This window comes from Eptesicus fuscus, chromosome 23 (genome assembly GCF_027574615.1).
Source record: "Eptesicus fuscus isolate TK198812 chromosome 23, DD_ASM_mEF_20220401, whole genome shotgun sequence".
Lineage (NCBI taxonomy): Eukaryota > Metazoa > Chordata > Mammalia > Chiroptera > Vespertilionidae > Eptesicus > Eptesicus fuscus.
The window spans coordinates 11,130,842-11,143,593 of NC_072495.1; the positions used below are offsets into that span (position 1 = coordinate 11,130,842).

The 12,752-nt window shown below is 51.4% G+C and overlaps 1 protein-coding gene across 1 annotated transcript in view; it reads left to right on the forward strand.

Moving 5' to 3' along the window:
* CFAP251 (cilia and flagella associated protein 251) overlaps window positions 1-7,634 on the forward strand; it is a 48,656-nt gene extending 41,022 nt beyond the window's left edge. The window contains exons 20-22 of the mRNA XM_054712716.1: window positions 4,248-4,476; window positions 5,611-5,712; window positions 7,371-7,634. Coding sequence (XP_054568691.1) covers window positions 4,248-4,476; window positions 5,611-5,712; window positions 7,371-7,507 — 468 coding nt within the window. The 3' untranslated portion in view covers window positions 7,508-7,634. The remainder of the gene's footprint in view (window positions 1-4,247; window positions 4,477-5,610; window positions 5,713-7,370) is intronic.
* The last annotated feature ends 5,118 nt before the right edge of the window (window positions 7,635-12,752 follow it).

Genomic DNA, 12,752 nt, shown 5'->3' on the forward strand with positions numbered 1-12,752 from the left:
TCACCAGCCCGAAGGCCTGTGGGGTGGATGTCAGAAGCGGCCGTGAAATCACCCTGGGCCTGGGGCTCTGGCCACCAGGCACAGGCTGCCCTCATGTCACGGGCCAGGCAGCAGTGCCACGGAGGGCCAGGTGCTGTGTGTCTGAATGTTGAAAAGCTGTTGAATAAAATGCCTGCCCTGACTGTTCTCCCCTTAGCACGGGCTGGTTCTAATGGCGGGTTCTCAACTTATCAGAGTTTCCCACTTGGATGGGCAGCATGGGGGGAGCCAGGCCAGCAACCTGCTTGCCTTTTCACCCCTGGCACCTTCCTTGGCCACCCTTCAAGCCCTTCCCCGCCCTCCCTCGCTTCCACTCTAAAAATCAAGGAGTCCGGCCCCTGTGGCTCAGTGGTTGAGTGTCGACCTATGAACCAGGAAGTCACAGGTTCAATTCCCAATCAGGGCACATGCCCTGGTTTCGGGCTCAATCCTCAGTAAGGAGTGTGCAGGAGGCAGGCAATCAATGATTCTCTTTCATCATTGATGTTTCTCTCTCTCTCTCTCTCTCTCTCTCTCTCTCTCTCTCTCTCTCTCTCTCTCTCTCCTTCCTCTCTGAAATCAATAAAATCAATGGAAAATCTCTCTATATAAAAGGCTAATATGCTAAGTGTCTGTCCGGGTAATGATGTCACATAGCGACACCCGGCCGGCTTCCTCTCCCTAGCAACTAGCACCTTTGGAGTTTCTTTAGCGCAGAAACACGACTTGCTTTATAGCCAGGTGGAAACATTTTACACTTTAACCAAATGTCTGTGAAGCATTTCCAGTGCCTCATCTCATTTGATCCTCACAGAAGTCCTGGAGTAGGTAGATAGGAGACTCGGTGGAATCCTATTTTCTTTTCATTAGCAGGGAAACAGAGATTTAGAAAGCTTAGAAACTTGACCCGGCTGAAAAGAAGTAAGAAATGGTGGACCTTGAAAATGACTTCAGGTTTTCTCACTGCACAGAATACAGTCAAAACACTACTGCAGTTAAATATTTTACCCTTTGCTCTCCCTGCATGATCTACAATAATCTGGATCATGTTATATTTACTGCTGTGTTGCTGAAAATTACCTGAAAGAGAAGTTGGGGTGCTTCACTAGGCTGTAAAAAGTTTAGCTAAATCAGAAGCAGGTCTAATTAAGCAAGTTTATTCTATATCTATAAAAGGCTAGGTTGACTCGCACGTGTGATACATACAAAGCTCTCACTGGTGCCAGTTGCATGCATGTGTTTCGATCTGCCATTGTCGATCGTGAATTTGGTTGACACTTCTATTATAGAGAAAGGGTGAATAGTGATATTAAAATATTTCTTCTAATTAATTTCCTTTCAATGTGCATGAATTCGTGCACCGGGCCACTAGTAAATAAATAAAAATCAATGGAAAGGATATCCTCGGTAAGGGTCAACAACAACAAAATAAAAATTAAAAATAAAATAAAAACCACAACACCACCCCACGCCCGTTAAATCAGCATCTCTGGGGATGGGACTTGGGCATCAGGACGTTTTAGCTTTCTGGGTGAATCAGAGGAACCACTGCTTTAGTGGAGGGTGGGCCCGTGAGAGAATGCCGGCACAGGCCAGCCGAGCACCCCGGGCCGGGCAGTGTCATGCTGGGGCATCGGGAAGGCACTCGGTGTTCTGGTTCCGTCTCTGAGGTTCCTCTCCAAGCATGAACTCTGTTTCGACACGCAGCAGAACCTGCCTTCTCACCTACCACTTGCAGAGTAGGCTCGGGAAAGAGATGTCAGTGATGCTGAAACTGCCAGCTTTGCCCGTTGAGCAGTGGTTCTTGATCAGTCACGCAGGGGAGGAGTAAGAGGTGAATCCCCAAGCAGTGGATCACGCTGAGGACACACACCGGATCTTTGCACTGCTCTGGGCACGAGTGACTTCAGGCCTTTGGGTTCCTTTGGGTTCCTTTGGGTTAGTCTCCTATTTCTGAACTGAGTCAGATCATATATCACATTTATACTTTACATGTGTCACTTGTATTATTTTTGTACTTACAAAGTGTAATTTATATACTAGAGGCCCAGTGCACAGACTGGTGCATCATTGGAGTCCCTTGGCCTGGCCTGCGCCCTCTCGCAATCCGGGACCCCTCGGGGGATGTCAGACTGCTGGTTTCTGCCTGGTCCCCACAGGCCAGGCTGAGAGACCCCACCGGTGCACGAATCCATGCACCGGGCCTCTAGTATGCATGTAAGATCTTTGGTTAATCTCTTTCCACCCTCCCTCCTCCCCATTCCCTCTGAGATTCATCAGTCTCTTCCATGTTTCCATGCCTATGCATTGAGCATCTGCCCCCCTGGTGGTCAGTGTGCGTCATAGCTACCGGTTGAACGGTCAAATGGTCGAACAGTCGCTTAGGCTTTTATATAGAGAGAGTATAATTACATATAAGTGGCAAGGACATACAAAGCATAACCACAGGCCCTAGCTGGTTTGACTCAGTGGAAAGAGCATCGGCCTGCAGACCAAAGGATCCCAGGTTCGATTCCAGTCAAGGGCACATACCTCTGTGGCAGACTCCTCCCCGGCCTGGGCCCTGGTTGGGGCTCATCAGGAGGCAACCAATTGATGTGTTTCTCTCACATCGATATTCCTCTCTGTCTTTCCCTCTCTCTTCCACTCTCTCTAAAAATTAGTGGAAAAATATCCTCAGGTGAGGATTAAAAACAAAGCATAACCACAGGAGTAATTACTGCTTGCTGAGTACTTGTTATGTGCTAGGCATTACGTTTAGCACTTTACACACGTGGTCGTAGTTAGCTTCAAAACAGTCTAATGCAAGTGTTTTAAGACGAGAAAACCGAGGATGAGGAATGTTAAGTTACTCCCCCAGGTCATGTAGAAAGTGGCAGACCCAGGGTTTGAACCTCGGTCTGTCATCAAAGATCATACCTACAGCCCCAGTCTCCAATGGCCCAGTGAGTAGAAGCATGTGTATATAATAACACTTAAAATTACATAGTACAATATGTAAAGAATATGCTCCGAGATAGTGTTTTATTTATAGATAAAATTATACATAATCTAACATGCAAATATAACATGCAGTTATGTATAATATAAGCTCACTAAATGCTATATTTGAGACAGTGTTACCGTTTAAAGCTACTTTTATACTATCAATTGTAGTTCATTGGTATCCTAACCAATGATGTAACATTTTCAAAAGATCATTCCCAGAATGTTGCATTGAGAATATGTGGTTTCTTTGAAAATATTGGGTACTAAGACAGTGTTAAAGGTAAGAAAGGATATATATATATATATATATATATATGTATGTGTGTGTGTGTATATATATATGTATATATATGTATATATATGCATATATATGTATATATATATATATATATATATATATATATGTGTATATATGTGTGTGTGTATATATACTGAGTGGCCAGATTATTATAATCTCTGAACACATAATAATCTGGCCACTCAGTGTATATCCTATGAACAAAAGGCTAATATGCAAATTGTCCCCTCGACCAGGAGTTCAACCAGCAGGCAGGTCGGCCAACCACCCATGTCCCCTCCCCCTGGCCAGGCTGGCTGGACCCCACCCATGCACGAATTCATGTACTGGGCCTCTAATATATATATATATTTTTATATATACATATACACATATATATTTTTATATATATATACACATATACACACATATATATACTGAGTGGCCAGATTATTACGTGTTCAGAGATCATAATAATCTGGCCACTCAGTGTATATATAGTATCAAATTTGCAAAAAATCAACCCCATAACAGACATGTTCTGAACTGACTGTGAACATTTGTCTGTTGTCAACCAGTGTCACCTCAATAAATTGAATAAAAAATGAAAAGTAAAACCCCCCACAAAATACACATTTGTCTGTTACCCTCCGATTTTTAGAATATATCAAAAGTGCCAGCCTGGCCAGCATGGTTCAGTGGTTGAGCGTCGACCTATGAACCAGGAGGTCACGGTTCAATTCTCAGTCATGGCACATGTCAGGGTTGCGGGCTCCATCCCCAGTGGGGGGCGTGCAGGAGGCAGCTGATCCATGATTCTCTTTCATCATTGATGTTTCTATCTCTCCCTCTTCCTTCCTCTTTGAAATCAATAATATATATATTTTAAAGGGTGCCTTTCTGCTTACCATAGTTATTTCCTGTTTTGTTTTGTTTTTTGTTTTGTTTTTTACCTCTTCCCTAGATCGATGATATATTTAATGAAATCAAATTTAGTGAGTATGTGGACACTGGAGAGGTCATTGACAAAATCAACTTACCGGATTTCCTGAAAGTTTACCTTAACCACCGGCCACCTTTTGGTAACACCATGAGTGCCATCCAGGAGAGCTTCGACATTCTGGGCTATACCAACTCGGAAGGAAAGAAAGTTATTCGAAGAGAGGATTTCCTGAAACTGCTTCTAACTAAAGGTGAACACACAAATCGGGTTATCTCACAAGGTCCTTGGGCCACTCCCCCTGGAGAGAGGCGAGCTGGGGAGACAGGACCCCCCCCCCCCCGCCCCTCCAGCTTCTTTAATTTGACAGGATGCGCTCAGTGACCCGCATGGCCAGCACAGGTGGGGGAGCGTGAAGGATGCTAACCTGGAGGCCTGAAGAATGCCCGTCATGCCCCCACTTCCTGGCACCTCGAGGCTCCCTGTCCCCACTTGTCAAGTGGGAATAAAAGTGCCAGCCAGCAATCCCACGGGGCGATGATGAGGCGAAGTTGTGAAACCAATGCTTTTCCTTCCCCCCTGCTGTTTCCCTCATTATTTTATGTGAGGAAGTCACGCCAGCTCTCTCTGTGGGTAATCGCTTTATCTTAGTCAAACCCGGGGATCGAGGGTTGTGAGGGAGTTCGAAGGAAAGCCGAGGTTAGTCTTGATCAGAAAGTTGTCTGATGTCTCCATACAAGCCCCAAAGAATGTCCCGTGTGGGAGTCCCATTTTTAACCCCATATCAGGACGTATATGTGACTGCAACACGGGACTCTCCAGATATATTTTAAAAAGATTTTAAAATTGACTTTTAGAGACAGAGGGAGAGAGAAACATCAATGTGAGAGTGCAACGTAGATAGGTTGCCTCCTGCATGCCCCCTACTAGGGATAGAGCCCCAAACCTGGGCATGTGCCTTGACTGGGAATGGAACTGGCAACTTTCGATGCACGGGACGATGCCCAGCCAACTGAGCCAGGGCTCTAGAAAAGGAAATCGTGCCTGGCCGTTGTGGCTCAGTGGTTGAGCGTCGACCTATGAACCAGGAGGTCATGGTTCGATTCTGGGTCAAGGCACATTCCCAGGTTGTGGGTTCAGTCCCCAGTGGGGGTGGGAGGTTGCAGGAAGCAGCCAATCAATGATTCTCTCTTGTCATTGATGTTTCTATCACTCCCTTCCTCTCTGAAATATATATATATATATTTTTTTTTTTTCTTTCCTTTTTTAAAAGAGAAGGAAATCGTAGAGTAATTCTCTTTCAGACCTCACAGTGCTGATGCTAAGCTCTGACATCTGGCTTAGTCGCGAGAGCTGACCAGCCACCTTTTTCCTTTCCGATGCCCAGGGGAGCACATGACGGAGGAGGAGCTGTCCGACTGCTTCGCCACGCTGCTGGGCCTGAATCCCGAGGGCTGGAAATCCGAGCCGGCCGCCTCCTCCCTCAAAGGTACTGGGGCCGCTCTGTCCCGTCCTGTCCTGTCCGGGCAGGCCGCTGCGCTCACTCATCTGCTGTCGGCTTAAGTGCGTTTGTCTCTCCGGGCCTGTGCGAGCCGCCCTCCTTCATACCCTGCACACGACACAGCGAGTCTGCCGGGAACCCGCCATGAACACGCTGTGAAAGGGCCAGCGAGCGGTGGCCATGTCTAGGCCATGGTCCCGGTGTCTGTCCCTCCTTCTTGCCGCTGGCCCGGCTGCTTCCTTTACACCACCGCCCCCGTCTTCACCTTCCCGGCTCGGGTGGGTGATGACGGGCCGCCGGTAGAGAATACAGGTCGGAAGCTGTTTCAGAAGAAGAGGAATTGTCCAGAGGGACTTGATTAGAAGCGGACAATGACTTGGTAGGCAGCACAAGCCCAACTTCAAGCTGCCAGACTTTAAAGGTTTCTTTGTTGTTGTTGATCCTCACCTGAGGCTCTTTCTCCATTGACTTTTGGAGAGAGTGGAAGGGAGAGGGAGAGTCAGAGAGAAACATCGATGTGTGAGAGAATCATCCGTTGGTTGCCTCCCGCACGCGCCCCGACCGGGCCGGGGATCAAGCCTGCAACCTAGGTATGTGCCCTTGACCTGAATCAAACCGGGACCCTTCAGTCCGAGGACCAATGCTTTATCCACTGAGCCAAGCTGGCTAGGGCGACTTTAAAGTTTTTAATGATCATCCCTCTCTCCTTTCCTGAGGATTTCCTGCCTCCCTCTACTCCACCAGAGGGAGGAAAATGGCCCTGAAGTGTGGGTTGCAAAGTTAAGCTCAGGAGGAGCCCATCCAGACCCTGCTCCGGGGCTGCCTGTGTGCACATGGCTCCAGTGAAGCCCCGCACGCTGGGCCGGTGACGCCGCGGTGGTCAGAGCCACCCTGTTACTGAGCCTGGAGTAAGGAGCAACGATTTCTCACCGGCCTGCCTTCTCCCTCTTGTATTGTCTGTACCCAATATCTTTTTATTTTATTTTATTAAGTTTCTATTGATTTCAGAGAGGAAGGGAGAGGGAGAGAGAGATAGAAACATCCATGATGAGAGAGAATCATTGATGGGCTGCTTCCTGCAGGCCCCTTACTGGGATGGAGCCCACAACCCAGGGCATGTGCCCTGACCGGGAATCAAACTGTGACCTCCTGGTTCATAGGTTGACGCTCAACCACTGAGCCACACCGGCTGGGCCGTCCCGTCCCCAATTTCAAGTGAGACAGTGCGCCTGAACTTAGTTCTAGACCCCGGGATCTGATGGGTCACCGCCAACCTGCACCGCCCCCCCTCCCCCGTTCCTTGTGATCTTGGGGGGGGGGGGTCAGAATGTAACTTTCCCAATTGTTACGTATTCCTAAGAGCCTCAAAATGGTGAAATCGGCAATACCACGTGGTTAAGGCTTTCCAGTGAGGTTTGCAGAGATTCAGGACACCAGTGGCCCAAACCATAAAGGAAGGCTTGTAACCAGTACTCCCCCAACCACCCCCGCCCCCCTGCCCTCCGGGGATTTTCAAGGAATCAAAGCCAAACCACAGCACAAAGCACCTCTCCCTTATGAGTATCGCTTCCTTGTATTTCTGGGAAAACGCTCGCGCGTTAGAAACCCAATCATTGGGAAGACACTTGCGTTCTCTTGTCTGTCAGGGCCTGAAGTGCGCTTGGAAGAGGAACTCCCAGACGAGATCACCGCGGAAATATTCGTCACGGACATTCTGGGCCTGAGCTTCGCACCCGGTTTCGCACAAGATGCTGAGGTCAGCGAGGGGCCAAGGGATGTCTGAAGGACAAAGGACTGTGTGTGGGGGGAGGGTTTTTATTTCCCTCCAAAGGGCAGTCCTTGCCCCGTGTTTCCCTACCCCCATGCCAGCCTTTACAACATGTAGGCATTAAAAGCAAATTTCTGGTAAGCAGTGGGATTCACCAAGTCGGACGTTCCACTGTTTCTGAAACAGACAAGCCAGGCAAGGCTGCCGGAGAGGGTTCTGAGGGGGAGCGGGCGGTGGTGTGGGCCCCAGGAGCCTCAGCCCGCAGCAGGCCTTCCTAGGACACGGGTGACCTATTCCCTTCCCCGCGAATGCCCCCGGGCCCCGGCCTACAGTGGCCCATGTGGATGGGACCGCCCCTGCCTGCTGTCAGGGCCCCTGGGAGTCTCTTGCTCACGGCTTCTCATCAGCAAAACACCCCAGCAGCTGTGCGTGCCGTTATGAAGAGCACCACCGGCCATGCTTAACGCGGTGGCAACTGTCAGAGAGGATGCAAAGGCACCCTGTGTGCGCTGCACCTGGACCCGCAACCACGGGCCGCCCTGCCCCCCCCCGCGCCCCCCCCCCACACCAGACACCGGCCCGGTAGGTCCGCCGCCTCACCCTCCGTGGGCTTCAGAACACGCAGAAGGCAAGAAACGGGCCAGCCCCCCAGCTCAGGGGATGTTTAGGGAACACACTACGTTTTTAGCGGTGTTTTGACCTTAAAAAAGAAGTGCTGTCGTTGCGTAAACAGGTGGAAGTTATGGTCTGATTTTAGAGTTTTGTCCTCAGTTACCAGGTCCCCTTTTTCAGGTGAATGTGCGCGATGTTATCCCCCACACATGCTCAGTCCAGCAGGCCCCCCGCCCAAACCAGGGCCTTCCCAGAGCGGCTAGTCTCCGGGCAGCGTCTCTGAGCCTTCCCCGCTGCCTGGCGCCTACCTGGACGGCAGACTGGAACCGTCCGCCCCGGACCAGCCTGTGTCACTGCGACCTCGGGACAGACAGCGTCTCGTTGTGTCACCAGTGCTAGCTTACATTTTGTTCTTAAAACAAAAAAACAAGCTCTGTGAATCAGTTTTGCAGCTGCTCAGGGCTTCAGAGACATATTACCAAACAGCAAGCCAGTTAGAACGTTCTCAGGGACATTTTAGGCAACAGGAAACCCCAAATGACTTGTTCTCTTAAAACAACAACTCAGAGTTGGATGCAGTCTAGACACCAGAGGCTTCTTTCTCTCTCTTTTTTTAAAATTTATTTCAGAGAGGAAGAGAGAGGGGGATAGAGAGGGAGAGAGAAACATGAATGATTAGAGAGAATCATGGATCGGCTGCCTCCTGCACGCCCCCCACTGGGGATGGAGCCCGCAACCAGGCATGTGCCCTGACTGGGAATCGAACTGTGACCTCCTGACGCTCAACCGCTGAGCCACATCAGACGCTCCAGAGGCCTCTTTCATCGAGCCCGCGCACTCTGATTTTGTTCTTATCGGCTGCACATATTGGGGCAGTTGTCTTCAGCAGAACTGACCAAGGACCACTTGGACCCGCCGTGGCTGGACCACTGTCGCACCCAGGCTGAGCCACGCCCCCTGCGCTGAGCCAGCTTCCTGTGTCTCAAGGTCAGCTTGCGGTCCTTGCCAGAATATCAAGGACAGCAAGATCCCTGCCGATGACTTCCCACTCGGCTCCCAGCCCAGCCTGGCCTGTGGGGCCCTATCTCACCTTCGGGACTCCTTCCTGCAGGCCCTTTGGTCCTGCTGTCTCTCAACTCGTCTGACCAGCGCGGAGAGCAGCCCAGGAGGGCCTCTCCCCGCCCCGGGCCGGGCCGGGCCGGGCCGCACAGGCAGTGGGGAGGAAGGACATCCATCCAAGGGCACCCTCCCTCCAAGTGAGCAAAGAACTCAGACTCGCCAACGCTATGGGTGGCCGAGCAGCGATGCCAGAAAGGGAGGAAGGAGACTGGAGACAGGACTGTTGGGCTCGTACATCAAGCCTTAGGGACAAAACCCTGAGCACCAAAAAGCACGTGGTGACGTCCCTTTGCAAACAGAATACTATTTCAGATGGGGCCCCTGGCCACCGGCCGACCCCCCCAGTTTATCGCTGGCCGAGTTCAGGGGCAGGTAGAACAGCAGTGGTCCTCCCAGCACCACCATGAGCCGCCCCCACAAACCCCACTTCCCACCGCAGACTCCCAGCCCCCTCCCACGCAGGCTTCAGCGCTGGGGGAGGGTTTTCTGCTTCTCCTACCTACTCCATCCTGGGCACCCTCGGGAGCAGCTCATCTCTTAAACCTCAGTTTCCTCCCGGAACGCCGGACTCCCAGGGTGGTGGTGAGGATGAGAGGAGACGGTGCAATGGAAGAGCTGGCTACTGGCAGGAAGGAGGCAGCGCTTAAAATAGGACAGCAGCTATTATTATTACAGGCAGACACGGTGCCTGAGACTGGGGGAGACTTGGAGAGAACGAACCTCTCCTAATCCCAGCGTTTTTGACGACGGGCCCTCAGTAAGCACTGTGGGCTGACCAAATGAGTGAACTGGAAGCTTCGGTGCCCTTCCAGGAGCCGACTTGGCTTTTCAACAGCAGCGCACTGGCCCTCTCCATCGTCCTCACTGGCCCTCTCCATCGTCCTCACTGGCCCTCTCCATCGTCCTCACTGGCCCTCTCCATTGTCCTCACTGGCCCTCTCCATCGTCCTCACTGGCCCTCTCCATTGTCCTCACTGGCCCTCTCCGTGGGGATCGGCAGGCGGCCCCTGCAGAGGGCGGGAGTACACGCTGCGGCTCGGTCAGCAGATGGGCTGTGTCTCAGCTCCTGAGCCGGGCCAGCGGCGAAGCGGCCACGGGTGATTCGGGAAAGAAGGACCGCGGCCTCGTGCCGATCAGATGGACACGGACGTGGATTTTAAGAGAATTCCCACGTAGCACAAAGCCATCTCCTCCTTTGTATTATTTCAATCATTTAAAGGTGCAGAAACCATTTTTCTAGCTCGTGGGCCACCCGGAAACAGCAGCCCCCGATTCGCTCCCCAGGCCGGAGCCTGCTGTGCCTCGCAGGCCAGGATCCACTCCTCCCACAGATGTTTACAAACACAGTGATCTGTGCACAGTCCTCGGCCGGTTCTCTTCAAAACCGTCTCGAGCAACAAGAAAAGACCGGGAGACGGTCACCGATGGGAGGAGACGGAGGGGACACAGCGGGGAAACGCCAAGTGGGAACGGGATTTCTGGAGAAACTGGTGACGTGACGTGAAGTCTGCAGTGCAGGGTGCAGTTCAGTTAATTTCTTAGTTTCCATCACTGTGTGCTGGTTACATAAGACGTGCGCCCATGGGAAGCTAGGTGACAGGTCCGTAGGGACTCTCTCGGTTCTGCCTTTGCAGCTCTCCTGGAAATCTAAAATTATATCAAGATTTAAAAAAAGAAAAAGAAATCTGGCCCTGGCTAGGTAGCTCAGTTGGTTAGAGCCGTGGTCAGCAAACTAATGAGTTTGCCGACCACTGGGTTAGAGCATCGTCTGGATACACCAAGGTTGTGAGTTCGATCCCCGGTCAGGACACATACAAAAATCCACCAGTGAATGCCTCGATACGTGGAACAACAAATCAATGTTTCTCTCTCTGTCTCTCTAAAATCAATTTTAAAATATATTTTTTTATTGATTTCAGAGAGGAAGGAAGAGGGAGAGAGAGATAGAAACATCAATGATGAGAGAGAATCTTTGATCAGCTGCCTCCTGCACACTCCCTACTGGGGATGGAGCCCGCAACCCAGGCATGTGCCCTGACCAGGAATCAAACCTTGATGCTCAACGATTGAGCCACACTGGTCAGGCCAATAAATCAACTTTTAAAAGAACGAAATCTGTGCCCTAGCTGGTTTGGCTCAGTGGATAGAGTGTTGGCCTGCAGACCAAAGGGTTTCAGGGTCAATTCCAGTCAAGGGCATGTACCATGGTTGCAGGCTCCTCCCCGGCCTGGGCCCTGGTCGGGGCTCGTGCAGGAGGCAAAACCGATCGATGTGTTTCTCTCACATTGACCTTTCTCTCTCTCTTCCACTCTCCCTAAAAATCAATGGGAAAAAACCCCCGGGTGAGGATTAACAACAGCAACCTGTACCCCCTTTCTGACGCAGTGACCCCTGAATCATTCCCATGGTCTGCCCTCCGTCCTGCAAATGCTCCTGGGGCCAGTCAGGCCGCTGCTCCCGGGCCGCCTCACTTGCTGTCTGTCCTCTGCAAACACCTCGAGGCAATGCAGGTGGGTCTTATTTTAAAGGTCTGTGTCCTTAAGCCACGGCCACCCTAGACACTGGTGTTTTCCGCCTGAGCTCGTTCTTCAGGGATTTGGCCGGCGTTTCCCTAGGGGCAGCTGCTTCAAAACTGACGGCAATAAATAGATCCAGGCACTGGGGATCTGCAGCAAGTTGCCACCCGACTCATAGGTCGTATACCCTCTGCTAGCTTAGCTTAAAGGAATATTACAAAAAAGAAAAAAGAAAGAAAGGAAGAAAACAGCCCAGGGTGATGCAACCTTCTTTAACAGCAGTGCAATACTGAGTGTAGGGACCGACCTGAGGGGACAGTTCCTAGAGGGGTCCCTGTCCCCTTGAGCTTTGTTTTCCTGAGCTGCTGAAAGGGGCTCCCCTGCCTCTCTCCGTAGCTGGAAGTCACTGACGCTGCAGTGGGGACCTTCATCACCCAGGTCGCCACGGAAAGGGGCTGGGCCGGCGTGTCCTGCCCGCGCCCTCCTGCTCTCCTGTTGCGCTGATTGGAAGTCACAGGCCACAGGATGGTATTTATGTGTGGATCCCGTTCTCTTTAAGCAAGTCGGGCTGCTTCCTTTGGGAGAGGGACGAGATGGGTTACAACTAGTACCTGCTCCTCGCCAGCAGGTCAGACAGCACAGAAGCGTGTGCTGTGGCGTGTCCCTGGGCCAGCGTGTCCGTCCTGGTGAGGGGAGCAGCGGGTGGGGTGGTGCACCTCGGGCCCCAAGTGCAGAGAAGCTGAGAGCCACGTGGCAAGCGAGTGGGGAGGGCATGCAGACAGGGCACAGTGTGCATCAGAGCCAGAAGCCGTACGCACGTCCCGTCAGGTGTGGAGCCAGGCCTGAAGTGGCCGCAGCACAAGGTGGAAACGCTCACAGCAGGTTTCAGCCTGAGTCGGCATGTCTTCTTCTTAACTTTTTAGGGATTCCAGTGTTTTTTAAACACGTAAGCACGGTTTTCTCCATGATCTTGTCGTTCCTTCATGCACGATCACGTTTACGCATTTGCCCGC